The following is a 12,200-nucleotide window of genomic DNA, read 5'->3' as shown; positions in this document are numbered from 1 at the left end:
TGGGGATGGGATCTTTCTTTGTCACTGCGCTTTGGGTTTTCTGTAACATTCACTGCTTTCTATTTAAACTTTCATCACTTTTGCAATCCGTTTGTCTGAGTCGTTATTTCTGCCTGTGGTGGGGAGGGGACCTACCCCAACCCATTACAACAACGTCCTGCACCTGGGTGGGGTCAATCTCAGGCACAAATACACACTGGGTGATCAGTGGATTGAGAACAGCTCTTGCAGGAAAGGACTTGGGGGCGCTGGTAGATGAAGCACTTGACATGAGCCAGCAATGTGCACTGGCAGCCCAAAAAGCCAACTGTATCCTGGGCTGCATCAAAAGATACCAGGTCAAGGGAGGGAATTCTGACCCTCTACCCTTGTGAGACCCCACCTGGAGTACTGCATACATCTCTGGAGCCCCAAACACAAGGACATGAATCTGTTGGAGAGGGTCCAGAGAGGAACACAAAGATGATTGGAGAGTTGGAACACCTCTCCTATGAGGACAGGCTGAGTGAGCTGGGTCTGTTCAGCCTGGAGAAGAGAAGCCTCTAGTGAGACCTTATAGTGGCCTCGCACTACCTAAGGGGGGTCTACAGGAAAGCCAGAGAGGGATTATTTATGAAGACCTGTGGTGACAGGACAAAGGACAGTGGTTGCAAACTAGAGCAAGGTAGATTTCGATTAGACATTAGGAAGAAGTTCCTTACTATGAGAGTGGTGAGGCACTGGAATAGGTTGTCCAGAAAAGCTGTGGACACCTCATCCCTGGAAGTGTTTAAGGCCAAGCTGGATGTGGCTCTGAGCAACCTGATCTAGTGTGAGGTGTCCCTGCCCATTGCAAGGGGCTTGGAACTAGACGATCATTAAGGCCCCTTCCAACTCAGGCCATTCTATGGTTCAGCTAATATTCCATTTTTGGTATGAGTCTAGTGGGAAAGCTTTCTACGTGCCACTGCTGCAATGCTAAGTTCACTGGTTCAGGCTCACTTTCTCTCTTCTGCAAGGATCAGAGAGCTTGAAAGGGATGCAAATTCTCTCTTCCTGCTTCAGAAAATGTTGGGATCAGAACAGCCTCCAGTAGCTGTTTTGCCTGGGCATACTGTGCAAGTCTGAATATTGATGTCCAGTAAGGTCAGGAGGAGACTTGATAGGGTGCTTGGTGCCTTGGTTTAGTTGATGAGGGGTTGGATGCGATGATCTTGAAGGTCTCCTACAACCTGGTCTGGTCTGGTCTGGTCTATCCTATCCTATCCTATCCTATCCTATCCTATCCTATCCTATCCTATCCTACCCTACCCTATCCTATCCTATCCTACCCTACCCTATCCTACCCTACCCTACCCTACCCTATCCTATTGTAAGTGTGGAAGCAGATCATAGAATCATAGGTATCTAAACAAAGTGAAAAAGAGCTATGTAGGGAAGAGGATGGTTAGCTTCAGTGCCCAAATTACCTCGCATGGGTGCACCTAACATGAACTGTGGTCACAGCAGTAGGCAACTTTGGTGAATTGTTGCTATCCTGAAAAAGGTGAGCACAGGTCAGGTACCTGTAGTAGAAAGAGTCAGGAAAACAGAAGGGGTTTTGTCAGATACATAGCAAATAGATGGTCATGGGGTAAATATGGTTTTGAAACCTTCAGAAGTTGTCTGAAGGTTGTCATTGGAATGGGCTGCTCAGGAAGGTGGTGGAGTCGCCATCCCTGGAGGTGTTCAAGGGGAGATTGGACGTGGCACTTGGTGCCATGGTCTAGTCGTGAGGTCTGTTGGGACAGGTTGGACTTGATGATCCTTGGGGTCTCTTCCAACCTTAGTTATACTGTGACACTGTGATACTGTCTACCCAGGGAGGCAGGTGCTCCCAGTTCACTTACTTACGATGCCGTGCAGGTTTGTGCCCGGTGTGTGCGTTTTGAAAGGCGGAGGAAGGACTCGTGGCTGCTACAGACGGTACACTCAAAAGGTGCTCATTTTGCTAAACCAGCTATGAGACTAAAGCAGAAAAAAGGGTCTAGCAGTGCCATTAAAATCACAGCTTTTCCCCTCTGGTGTCCTTCTGACTGTTAAGGTCATGATGATTTTAATAACTTCGTATGTGTTTGATCTTTGCAAAAGAGCAAACTTGCATCCTGAATGTGGTCTATCTGACCTTTTTCAACTTGCATGGAGTCTTCAGGATCTGGATTGATTGCAACCATCCTTTATCAAAGCAAAAGGCTGAGGACGCAGTATTCATGACACTGCTGTCCTAAGACCTGGAAGAAAATATAGGTGAGGAACCACAAGGGGAAATAGGCTGAATATCCTTGGTGAAACTGTTGGAGTTGCACCTCCTGAAACTAGTTGTAGACATGATTCTGAATCCAGAGATAATGATCTGTCAATTAGTTCACAAGAGTAGAAATGTCACATATTCTGATTGCCTTTAGAACCAGCCTTTCATCTGTGCTCTGAAGCACACAAGACATGAATATAAAAAGATATTAAGCAAGTATGCATTCATGGATTTAAGAGGTCCTCAATGGGCCTGCTGAGAAATACAGTTTTTTGGGGTGAGCAGCTTCTAACCACTGAAAAGTGGGATGTGTGAAATGTATCTCCTTCTCCTGATCAAGTTTTCAATCATACTCCCTGCATAACTTGCATAGGAATGGCCCCAAGAGCCCAGGCATCTTCTGCCTTCCTGGCACATCATTGGAAATGGGGACTTAGCCATGACTCTGGCTTGAGAGAGAGAAGAATTATGTAATCCCAATAGAAAGGCTGTGTGTCAAGTTATTGTATCTCATACCCTTTCGTATATCCAAAGCAAAGTAACAGCCCCAAAGCCCTGATTTGTGGATCCAAGACCATGCTGAACAGGAAGGGACATCCAGTCACTCTACAGGACCATGGAATCACCTGCATCGTCCTCCTCCTTCTCCTCCTCATCATCATTATCACAGTTTTACCTGGGCTTTTGCATACTCTGCCAGTGCCTCTATCTAAACAAATGCCTGTGCATATGTATGTGTGAAAGAGTGGGGCAAAGAAAGAAATAACAGTGAGAACTTGTTGATGAATGAGAATTAGTGGGAGTCCAGAGTCAGTAAGAACTGCTGTGCTCAGAGGTGCACAAAAAGATCCAGTGCCACTGTTTACTCCTGAGATGCTCAGAGCCTGACTGTATGGTCTTGTCTCCACAGCCCTCAACACAGCAAGATGTGAGAAACAGCAGATAGAAAAAGAGGAGCTGAAGAGGTCCTTTGAGGAGGAGGTGAAGCAGCTGTGCAGGCAGCAGCAGCAAGATCTGCAGGTGATGGAGCAGCAGCTGCAGGAGGAGTACAACAACAAGAAAGAGAGCCTGCAGGAGCAGCACAGGCTGCAGCTAGAGCAAGTCAAATTGCAGCACCAGGATCAGGTCAGTCACCATCTGTTCCCTTTGAGGAGTAAACCACGCCAGTACTGAATGGGTTCAGGTAATGAAATGCATTGAACACTCCAGGGTTTACCTGTTTTAATTTCTGTACCTGCTAGCTGGTGCTCATTTGCAGGGTTGTAACACAAAGGCTTTATGGACCTGGGCTGTTTTGTCCTGGACAAACTGTCTTTTTTCTGTTAGCGCATTGATTTTCAAAGATGCATTGGAAGGTGGTGTCAAATAGGTTTTTGTGCTCTAAACCAGCCTGTGTAAGTTCCTAGAGGTTGTGCTGAGCCATGGCTTTAGGTTCTCATTTCAGTTTATGTAAGATGGTGTTTGTGCAATATCCCTTCAACTTTCTGCTTTGCTCTCTGGTATGAAGGAGAAGTGGTGTTCCCAAAAGCTTTGGCTTTTTTTAACTACCACTGTGTCTGTGTATCAGTTTGGCTGTAGAAGATTTTAACTCTAGCTGCAAGCCTTGCCTCTCCTGGATCACCAGACATTGGCATTTGTGAAGGAATTTGTTCCATGGGTTAATTTTTTGCTGAGATAGTTTGTGGCTTATCTCTGCTGCTCTGTGAAGCATTCCTGCAAGCTCCCAGAACCACAAGAACAGATGGTGGCGTTTTTCCCTGTCAAGTTGGTCAGTTCAAGAGAGGGTGATAATAGGCCACCACAGGACCTGACTAGAAGTATACTTACTTTTCTCTTGTTCCCATCTGTTGATTCTGTTCTTCAATACACAGAAACAATGGAAACCTATCTTTCCCCTTCTGCAAATAGTTCTCTTTCATCCAGTCTTTGGTTTACTTGAGTGGCTCTTTGGTCTCTGAATTACTGAAGATAACACAAACATTTTTCTCCACTGCTTTGAAAATGCTGCTGTGACCCTAATATCTCAGAGTTAAAGCTCTTCTTTTCAGTCCATGGTTCCCTAAGCATTTCATTATGAGTTTTAGCAGTTTTTCCCTTTGAAGTCTAACTCCTCCATTACATTGATCCCAGGTAGAGCCTTCAAGGATTGGAGAAGGCTGACAGGTTAGGCTGGAAAGCTTCTTGCTGGCAATGTTTCTTGGTCAAGGAAAAGGGGAACTTTGTTAGTCTAGGAACCAAGGTGCATGAGGAATAAGGATCCCTAACAGCTGCTGACCCAAAGGTTTCATAATCCATATTAGTGCAGTGTTGTACTTTCTGAACATTTTATACATGGCGTCTTCACTTAAGGGCTTCTTGACCTTTTGCTTTCTTACATACCTCTTTTATTCACCATTAAGGTGAAAGAACAAAACCACTTCCAGTAGTGACTATACCCCACCAATCAAGGCATTGGTTTATAATGAATAGAACTGACTCAGGTACTGGAAGTGTCATGCTCAGTAGATCTTTTTACTGTTCCCAGCTCACTGGATCAATCTCTACCAGTGGCTCATCAATGTGCCACAGCATATCTTATCCTGTATTTATGTCTCCATTCATTGTCTTTGGAACAGGTGGAAGATATCACAGCTATACATGAAACTGCAATGGTACAGTTGGAAAATAACCACTTAGTTGCTATTACAGTACTGCAGGATGAGAATGACTGCAAAATTCAAGGTAAGCCAAAGACAACCCAATGGCTACCAAGCCACTACAGAGCAAGAATTAGTGCTGCAGTGAGATTCTGTTTGCCTTGATTTTTCTTCCTCCAAACAGGTGATACATAGAGTGGACCACAAGGCTCATGCTAAGAGGGAGGGAGAGCAGCATGTACAACATCTATGTTGTATCTCAGACCATCTGAGGGTGTAATAAACAAATGTATATTTTTATATATATATTTAATTAATATTTCCTGGCAGTGCAAACACCACTGTAACTTACTTACAAAATGTATTCACAGGTTGCGGGTTTCACACTGCACACACAAAGACAGTTAAATGATTTAAGCACAGATCTAACCTTTCCAATACAGCAATTCAGATTGGAAATACAGGTGCTGTGATCTGTGGTTTCCCACAAATGGGATTCTGTGGCAGATGAGCTGGGTACTCACAACTTGCTCCTCTGTCTGGTATCTCCCCAGATGCTGTGCCTATAATTCAAGCAGTCCTTGGCTCGGAGAGGGCTAGGTGGCCTCTCTCTTGTAGTGCCCAGTCACTGGGCTGTAGCCTCTTCTGGGACTCAATTTCCTTGGAGCTTTTCCCCTTTCTGGCTTGGTCCAGGTGCAAGGCCTGGATGAAGTTGTCAGTTTGCTAGAGAAGGTTCTTTGGCTGCTATTCAGGCAGCATTTGGCTCTTGTCTCTTTGTGGTAAGCAGGCCCTCAGCTGATGCTCCAGCAGTATTTGGCTCTAGTTGCTGTCTGGGTGAGAACAAGGCAAGTTGCCTGACTTCTTGGCTGGTTTAAATACTGTCCCAAGACAATTAATGCCCTTGGTAACACACAACCCTGATAGTTTAACCTATGGGATGGGGCATATCCAAACGTGGCCAGGGGCACACACAGCTCACAGCTGTGTTACAAAGTTAATTACACATGGCACGTGTTTATCTGGACCCCAGGAAGTGTCCAGGTTTGCACATTCACAGGTGCTTACAAGGTTAATCACATGTGCTATACATTTGCCTTGTCCGTCTGGACCCCAGGAACTGTCCAGGTAAGCACATTTGCAGGTGCTTAGCGCATTGTCTGGTCTAGGGCACATTTGGGGGTTTGACCCTTCAGGACAGAGGGGTCTTTGGGCCAAAGATGAGCTGTTCTCCATGGGCTACTGAATATAGAGTCCAAATTACACCTAACAGCTTGAGTGCTCAGGAACTCACTGAACATCTCTGTATTTAGCTGGTTAAATGCCTATGTTGCTCCTAAACCCAAGACTCATAATTTTCAGTAGCAAAAGTCTAGCCATGCTGAGGACATCAAAGCTGCATGCTGCTGCAAATCTGCACCTCAGCACTGTTATCTTCATTTTGCAATTTGCTTTTTCCCATGGGATTTGATGCTGCAGACATAGCTATGTGTCCAGAGAAGGGCAACCAAGCTGGTGAGGGTGTTGGAGCACAAACCCTATGAGGAGAGGCTGAGGGAGCTGGAGTTGCTTAGTGTGGAGAGGAGGTGGCTCAGGGGAGACCTTATTGCTGTCTACAGCTACCTGAAGGGAGGTTGCAGCCAGGTGGGGGTTGGACTCTTCTCCCAGGCAACCAGCACCAGAACAAGATGACACAGTCTCAAGCTGCACCAGGAATGGTTTAGGCTGGATGTTAGGAAGAAGTTCTTCACAGAAGAAGTGATTGGCTATTGGAATGGGCTGCCCAGGGGGGTGGTGTAGTCACCATCACTGGAGGTGTTTAGGAAGAGACTGGATGGGATGCTAGGTGCCATGGTGTTGGATGATAGGTTGGACTCAATGATCTCAAAGGTCTTTTCCAACCTGATCTATCTAGATGTATCTAGATTTGTGTCTTTATACATGCTTTAGCTGACATTAAAGAGTTGTCTGTACCATCTCCCTCTGTTTTGTTTTACCTGTAAGCATGAGGGTCTAATTGTTAAACAGCTCTAGCAAGTTTTCCCACAACTTTCCCCAAACCATAATCTCAGCTCTGCAATATGACAGAGGCACGAGTTCAAAGCATAGTATGAGCCAGGAACAGTCTGTTCCTCTGTCCTAGAGGCAGAGATGGTATCTAGCACACCAATTTTAAATTAATATACACAATTTTGGAGAAGAGAAGGCTCCAAGGAGACCTTATTGTGGCCTTCCAGTGTCTGAAGGTGGCCCTACAAGAAATCTGGGGAGGGACTTTTTAGGGTGTCAGGTAGTGATAGGACTAGGGGCAATGGAACAAAAGTAGAAATTGGTAGATTCAGACTGGATGTTAGGAGGAAGTTCTTCACCATAAGGGTGCTGAGACACTGGAACAGGTTGCCCAGGGAGGTGGTAGAAGTCCCATCCCTGGAGGTTTTTAAGGCCAGGATGGATGTGGCTCTGAGCAGCCTGATCTAGCGTGAAGTGTCCCTGCCCATGGCAGGGGGTTTGGAACTAGATGGTCCTTGAGGTCCCTTCCAACCCTAACAATTCTATGATTCTATAAGCAGAACAGAAAGCTGTTTCTTGTCTTTGTTGTTAGTATTTTCTGCTGATAAAACTGGGCTGGGTTTTACGACGGTCTGGTGGCCGGTTCGTGCTCCCCGTTCCTGGTGCGGGTATGAAACGCCCTCCTGTGCATGGAAAAGGCATTGCAGCATTGCGCCCCGGTGCGCTGTACAGGGCACGGGAGCATCAGTGTTGTTAGTACTGTGATTGCGGCTGGTAAGCCATGGTTTGAGGGCCATGGGGCTGGAGGTAAACACAATCTCCATGTAATTAAAAGGTAGGTGATGCTACTGTACTGAACGGCAGTTTGATGTTACTTGTTTAAACCGTATTCCACTTTGGTTATTATGAAGTCTGGAGTGAGTTGTTCTAGTATTAAAGCCTTTAATTATGTATCATAGAGAACTTTTTTTTACCTTCAGGCTCCAGCAGTATCACTAATAAGCCTCACAGGTCACCTGTCACAACTCCTGGTGAAACTGCCATTTGCACAACTGCATCTCAGTTGCTAGTGCCCCTCTCTATCTCCCCAAAGAAACTGCAACTCATTTTAAAATCTTTCATTTGGACATACTCTGAACTGGTAACTCTGAACCTGTTGCCAGACCTTTTTCAGATCAGGGCCCCCAGGAGCTGTGAATCTGAAGCAGTTCTGAAAAATCAGAGTCTAGTCTCATAGAAATAAAGGTATCTGCAACTAGTGAAAGATCAAGAAAAGCTTATCCTCAAAACAGTGCACCTCAGAACAGAATAGAATAGAATAGAATAGAATAGAATAGAATAGAATAGACCAGGTTGGAAGAGACCTTCAAGATCATCGTGTCCAACCTATCGACCAATCCAACCCACCTAATCAACTAAACCTTGGCACCAAGCACCCCGTCAAGTCTCCTCCTGAGCACCTCCAATGATGGTGACTCCACCACCTCCCCAGGCAGCCCATTCCAATGGGCAATCACTCTCTCTGTATAGAACTTCTTCCTAACATCCAGCCTAAACCTCCCCTGGCACAGCCTGAGACTGTGTCCTCTTGTTCTGGTGCTGGCTGCCTGGGAGAAGAGACCAACATCCTCCTGTCCACAACATCCCTTCAGGTAGTTGTAGAGAGCAAGAAGGTCACCCCTCAGTCTCCTCTTCTCCAGGCTAAGCAACCCCAGCTCCCTCAGCCTCTCTTCATAGGGCTTGTATTCCAAACCCCTCACCAACTTTGTTGCTCTTCTCTGGACATGCTCCAGCAAGTCAACATCCTTCCTAAACTGAGGGGCCCAGAATTGGACACAGTACTCGAGGTGCAGCCTAACCAGTGCAGTGTACAGGGGCAGAATGACCTCCCTGCTCCTGCTGGCCACACTGTTCCTGATGCAGGCCAGGATGCCATTGGCCCTCTTGGCTGCCTGGGCACACTGCAGGCTCATGTTCAGTCTACCATTGACCAGCACCCCAGGTCCCTCTCTGCCTGGCTACTCTCTAGCCACTCTGATCCCAGCCTGTAGCTCTGCATGGGGTTGTTGTGGCCAATGTGCAGAACCCGGCACTTGGATGTGTTAAATCTCATGCCGTTGGACTCTGCCCATCTGCCCAGCCTGTCGAGGTCCCTCTGCAGAGCCTCTCTACCCTCCAGCAGATCAACTCCTGCCCCCAGCTTGGTGTCGTCAGCAAATTTACTGATGATGGACTCAATGCCCTCATCCAGATCATCAATAAAGATGTCAGGGTCAGGTCACAGTGTGTATTACTACCAGTTTCCTACTTGGCCTCCATGACCTAAAGCTCCATCACAAGCTGGGCATGGTTCACAAGGGCTGTGCTCTCAGATCCTGGTTTGCTGCTCTTCACTTAGCAGTGTCCTGTCTGTGTATCTTCCCCAGAACTGACTGCTGCCCACAAGCTGGAAAAGGCCCAATTAGAAGAGGCTTTTGAAAAGCTGCGGCTGTCACTCCAGGTTAGTAGTTTTGTTGTTTCCCACTCTGTAAAGATGTTCTAGAGCAGCCGATGGGGCAGCCCCAGCCCTGTTGCCAGCTGCCAGCACACCAGGCTGTTGCTTTTTGCCAGCTATAGTACTTGTCCTCTGCCTATCCAGACTCCAGACTGGGATCTAGCAGCAAAGGTGCCCCCTCAGGGTTTTTCCTTCTCCCCTGTCTGGTTCAAAAAAAAATGCTGTCTGAAAGAGAGGAGAGTGCAAATCTCAAAGGCAGGAAGAGGCAACTGGGTTAAGCAAAAAAATGTCCCTTTGACTCTGCTAGCTGCTGGACCAGCACAAGGAGCAAAGATGAGCTCCTCCCTGCATGATGGGGAGGGCTCCAACACCTGTGGTGGCTGTGAGCATCACCTTGTCTACATGGCACCCTCCAGCAGGCAGCCCCACAGCTCAGAGATACTGAGCTCTCCCTGCTTGGCCCTGTGCCTGCACTTTAAATTCTTCCCTGTTGCCTGAATGGGGAGGAGCTGGTCCCGAAGCTGGGGACTTCTCCCTGATGAGAGATGCCCCAGGGCTCACCCTGCTGTGCAGCTAGGCTGTGAGTAACCAGGGTCAGCCCTGTACATCAGATGTTCCACATTCCAAATGTCTTGGCTTTTCCAGTTCTTCTAATGACTCCACGCTGTTCTCACTCTCTAGATAATGAAATCCCAGTGGGGTGGAGGGGGGAGTGGGGGTGGGGAGGTGTGGGCAGAAGCGTGCCCCCGTGATTCACACTCAGTTTGCAGATCTTGTGTGAACAGGTGAAGGTGCCACAGCACATACTGCAAGCCCTGTTTGAGTTTGTAGGTAGAGGGGAATTGGACTTTTTAGAATCCCTAGCTAGCACGCGCTGTTGTGCGCAGCAGCTGGCACTTGCCTTCCGCAGGAGGCTCTGACAGCTCGAGGCCTGTCAGCACTTTTGCAGTAGGCACTGATGTAACTGCTGCAGCTGAGAAATTACAGATGTAAAAGGTAAGAATTCCAGTTTCACAGCAGCTGTGGCTTATGCACATGGTGTATGTTGAGAGGCATCAGGGATGCCTTTAATGGCAATAGGAATGTGATTGCTTAAAATAACATTTTGCTCCTACGCATGCCTCTGAGATGAAATGATGCGCATTGAAAGTCTACACCACTAACTCATCATTGCTTGTTACCATGTTAGAAGCCTAGAAAGGTGAAGGGAGCAGGAGCAGGGTATCCACCACCTCATTCAGACTCTAGGCACCCTACAAATGATCTCATTTTGACTGTAATACAAATGCTCCCTTAAGGAAAGACGTGCTTGTTCTCATCCAGCCTGAGGTGAGCAGGTGATTTAGCATCAAAGACATTGTATGAACTAGTGCCAGCCAATGTCAGTCAGCTACAGGTGTTTAAGGGATTTCAGAATTCCCTGGGTTATTAAAACCCCCACTGTATGTTTAAATGACCTTGCTTCTAAAATATCACCTTCCAGGGGGTCGTGAGCCTTGTTCAGCTCCCCTGATGGCTTCACGGTGTAAACTGGCTTGTACAAATCTAAGAGGGACTGGTGTTTTCATTGATGTGTCTCCCCTCCAGGACCAGATAGACATCCTCACCTTCCAGAACCAATCTCTGAAGGCCAAAGCAGAGCGATTTGAAGAGGCTCTGAAGAAGAACAACGAGGAACAGCTGAAGGTAGATGTCAGCTATAACTATACACTCATCAAGATACGTTTCTAAATATGACTCACATCATGTGATTCACTGAGTAGCAATGGGATCCTTACCCAGGAATGAGGGGCTAGGTCCCAGGCAAGACCCCACATCTTGAGGAGTCAGGAATCTTAGCCTAGTTCCTTCTTTTTTTGATTTTACTTCATTTTGTTGGTTTATTTCAAAAACATTTCATTAACTCCACCTCTGTCTTTACTGCTGTCTATTCTCCTTTCCTTTCTGCCTCTCTTTCTCCTTACTTTCTGTCTTTTCACATGTAGGTTTCCTTTCTTGTGCCTTCTGAAGCAACTTCTTTGATATCCTCTGTGTTCCCTCATTTTTTCTGGATTTTCAGGCAACACCCCTGTTACATGAAATGTTTATTCAACTGCTGTCCATTGGGGCCATGCTGTTTATTTACAGTTTGTAAGTAAACACACACTGCAGTTATGTATCTGAAATGAAACAACCCTGAAACAACCTTCCAAAAATAATTTTCTTTGAACTTGGGTCATTTCAGTGTGTTCACAGAATAGCCCCATGGGCAGCTGTATCAACATGACAGAGGGGGCAAAATGGGAGTAGTGGGGTAGGCAAGGAGCTCAATAAGCTTCTGGATGAGTGAATTCCTTAGGAAAGGAGCACAAATGTCTGAAACAGGCATGGCCATGGGAATCAGGTAGCATCAGTTCCTTTCCACCTTCACTGCCCTATTTCATTTACACGAAAGGACAAATCCTGCAGTGTCACACTGATGTTGAGGCCTGGGCATGCAGTGGTGTGCAGGTGAGGCAGAGCTCTATAGTTTTCACCTCCAGTCCCCTTGTCCAGTTTCAGCAGTTTCCTGTGTGTACCTTACCCAAGCCATAAGACTCTTGAACATGTCCAGAGAAGGGCAACAAGGCTGGTGAGAGGCCTTGAGCACAAGCCTTATGAGGAGAGGCTGAGGGAGCTGGGGTTGTTTAGCCTGCAGAAGAGGAGGCTCAGGGGAGACCTTCTTGCTCTCTACAACTACCCGAAGGGAGGTTATAGACAGGTGGAGGTTGATCTCTTCTCCTGGGCAATCAGCACCAGAAGAAGAGGACACAGT

The 12,200-nt window shown here is 46.8% G+C and overlaps 1 protein-coding gene across 1 annotated transcript in view; it reads left to right on the top strand.

Moving 5' to 3' along the window:
• MTUS2 (microtubule associated scaffold protein 2) overlaps positions 1 to 12,200 on the top strand; it is a 213,781-nt gene that overhangs the window by 189,511 nt on the left and 12,070 nt on the right. Inside the window, exons 8-11 of the mRNA XM_054164603.1 lie at positions 3,180 to 3,394; positions 4,885 to 4,990; positions 9,339 to 9,412; positions 10,994 to 11,092. Coding sequence (XP_054020578.1) covers positions 3,180 to 3,394; positions 4,885 to 4,990; positions 9,339 to 9,412; positions 10,994 to 11,092 — 494 coding nt within the window. The remainder of the gene's footprint in view (positions 1 to 3,179; positions 3,395 to 4,884; positions 4,991 to 9,338; positions 9,413 to 10,993; positions 11,093 to 12,200) is intronic.

Source organism: Dryobates pubescens, chromosome 10 (genome assembly GCF_014839835.1).
Source record: "Dryobates pubescens isolate bDryPub1 chromosome 10, bDryPub1.pri, whole genome shotgun sequence".
In the NCBI taxonomy this organism is placed as follows: Eukaryota; Metazoa; Chordata; class Aves; order Piciformes; family Picidae; genus Dryobates; species Dryobates pubescens.
This window is presented reverse-complemented; position numbering and strand designations above follow the sequence as displayed.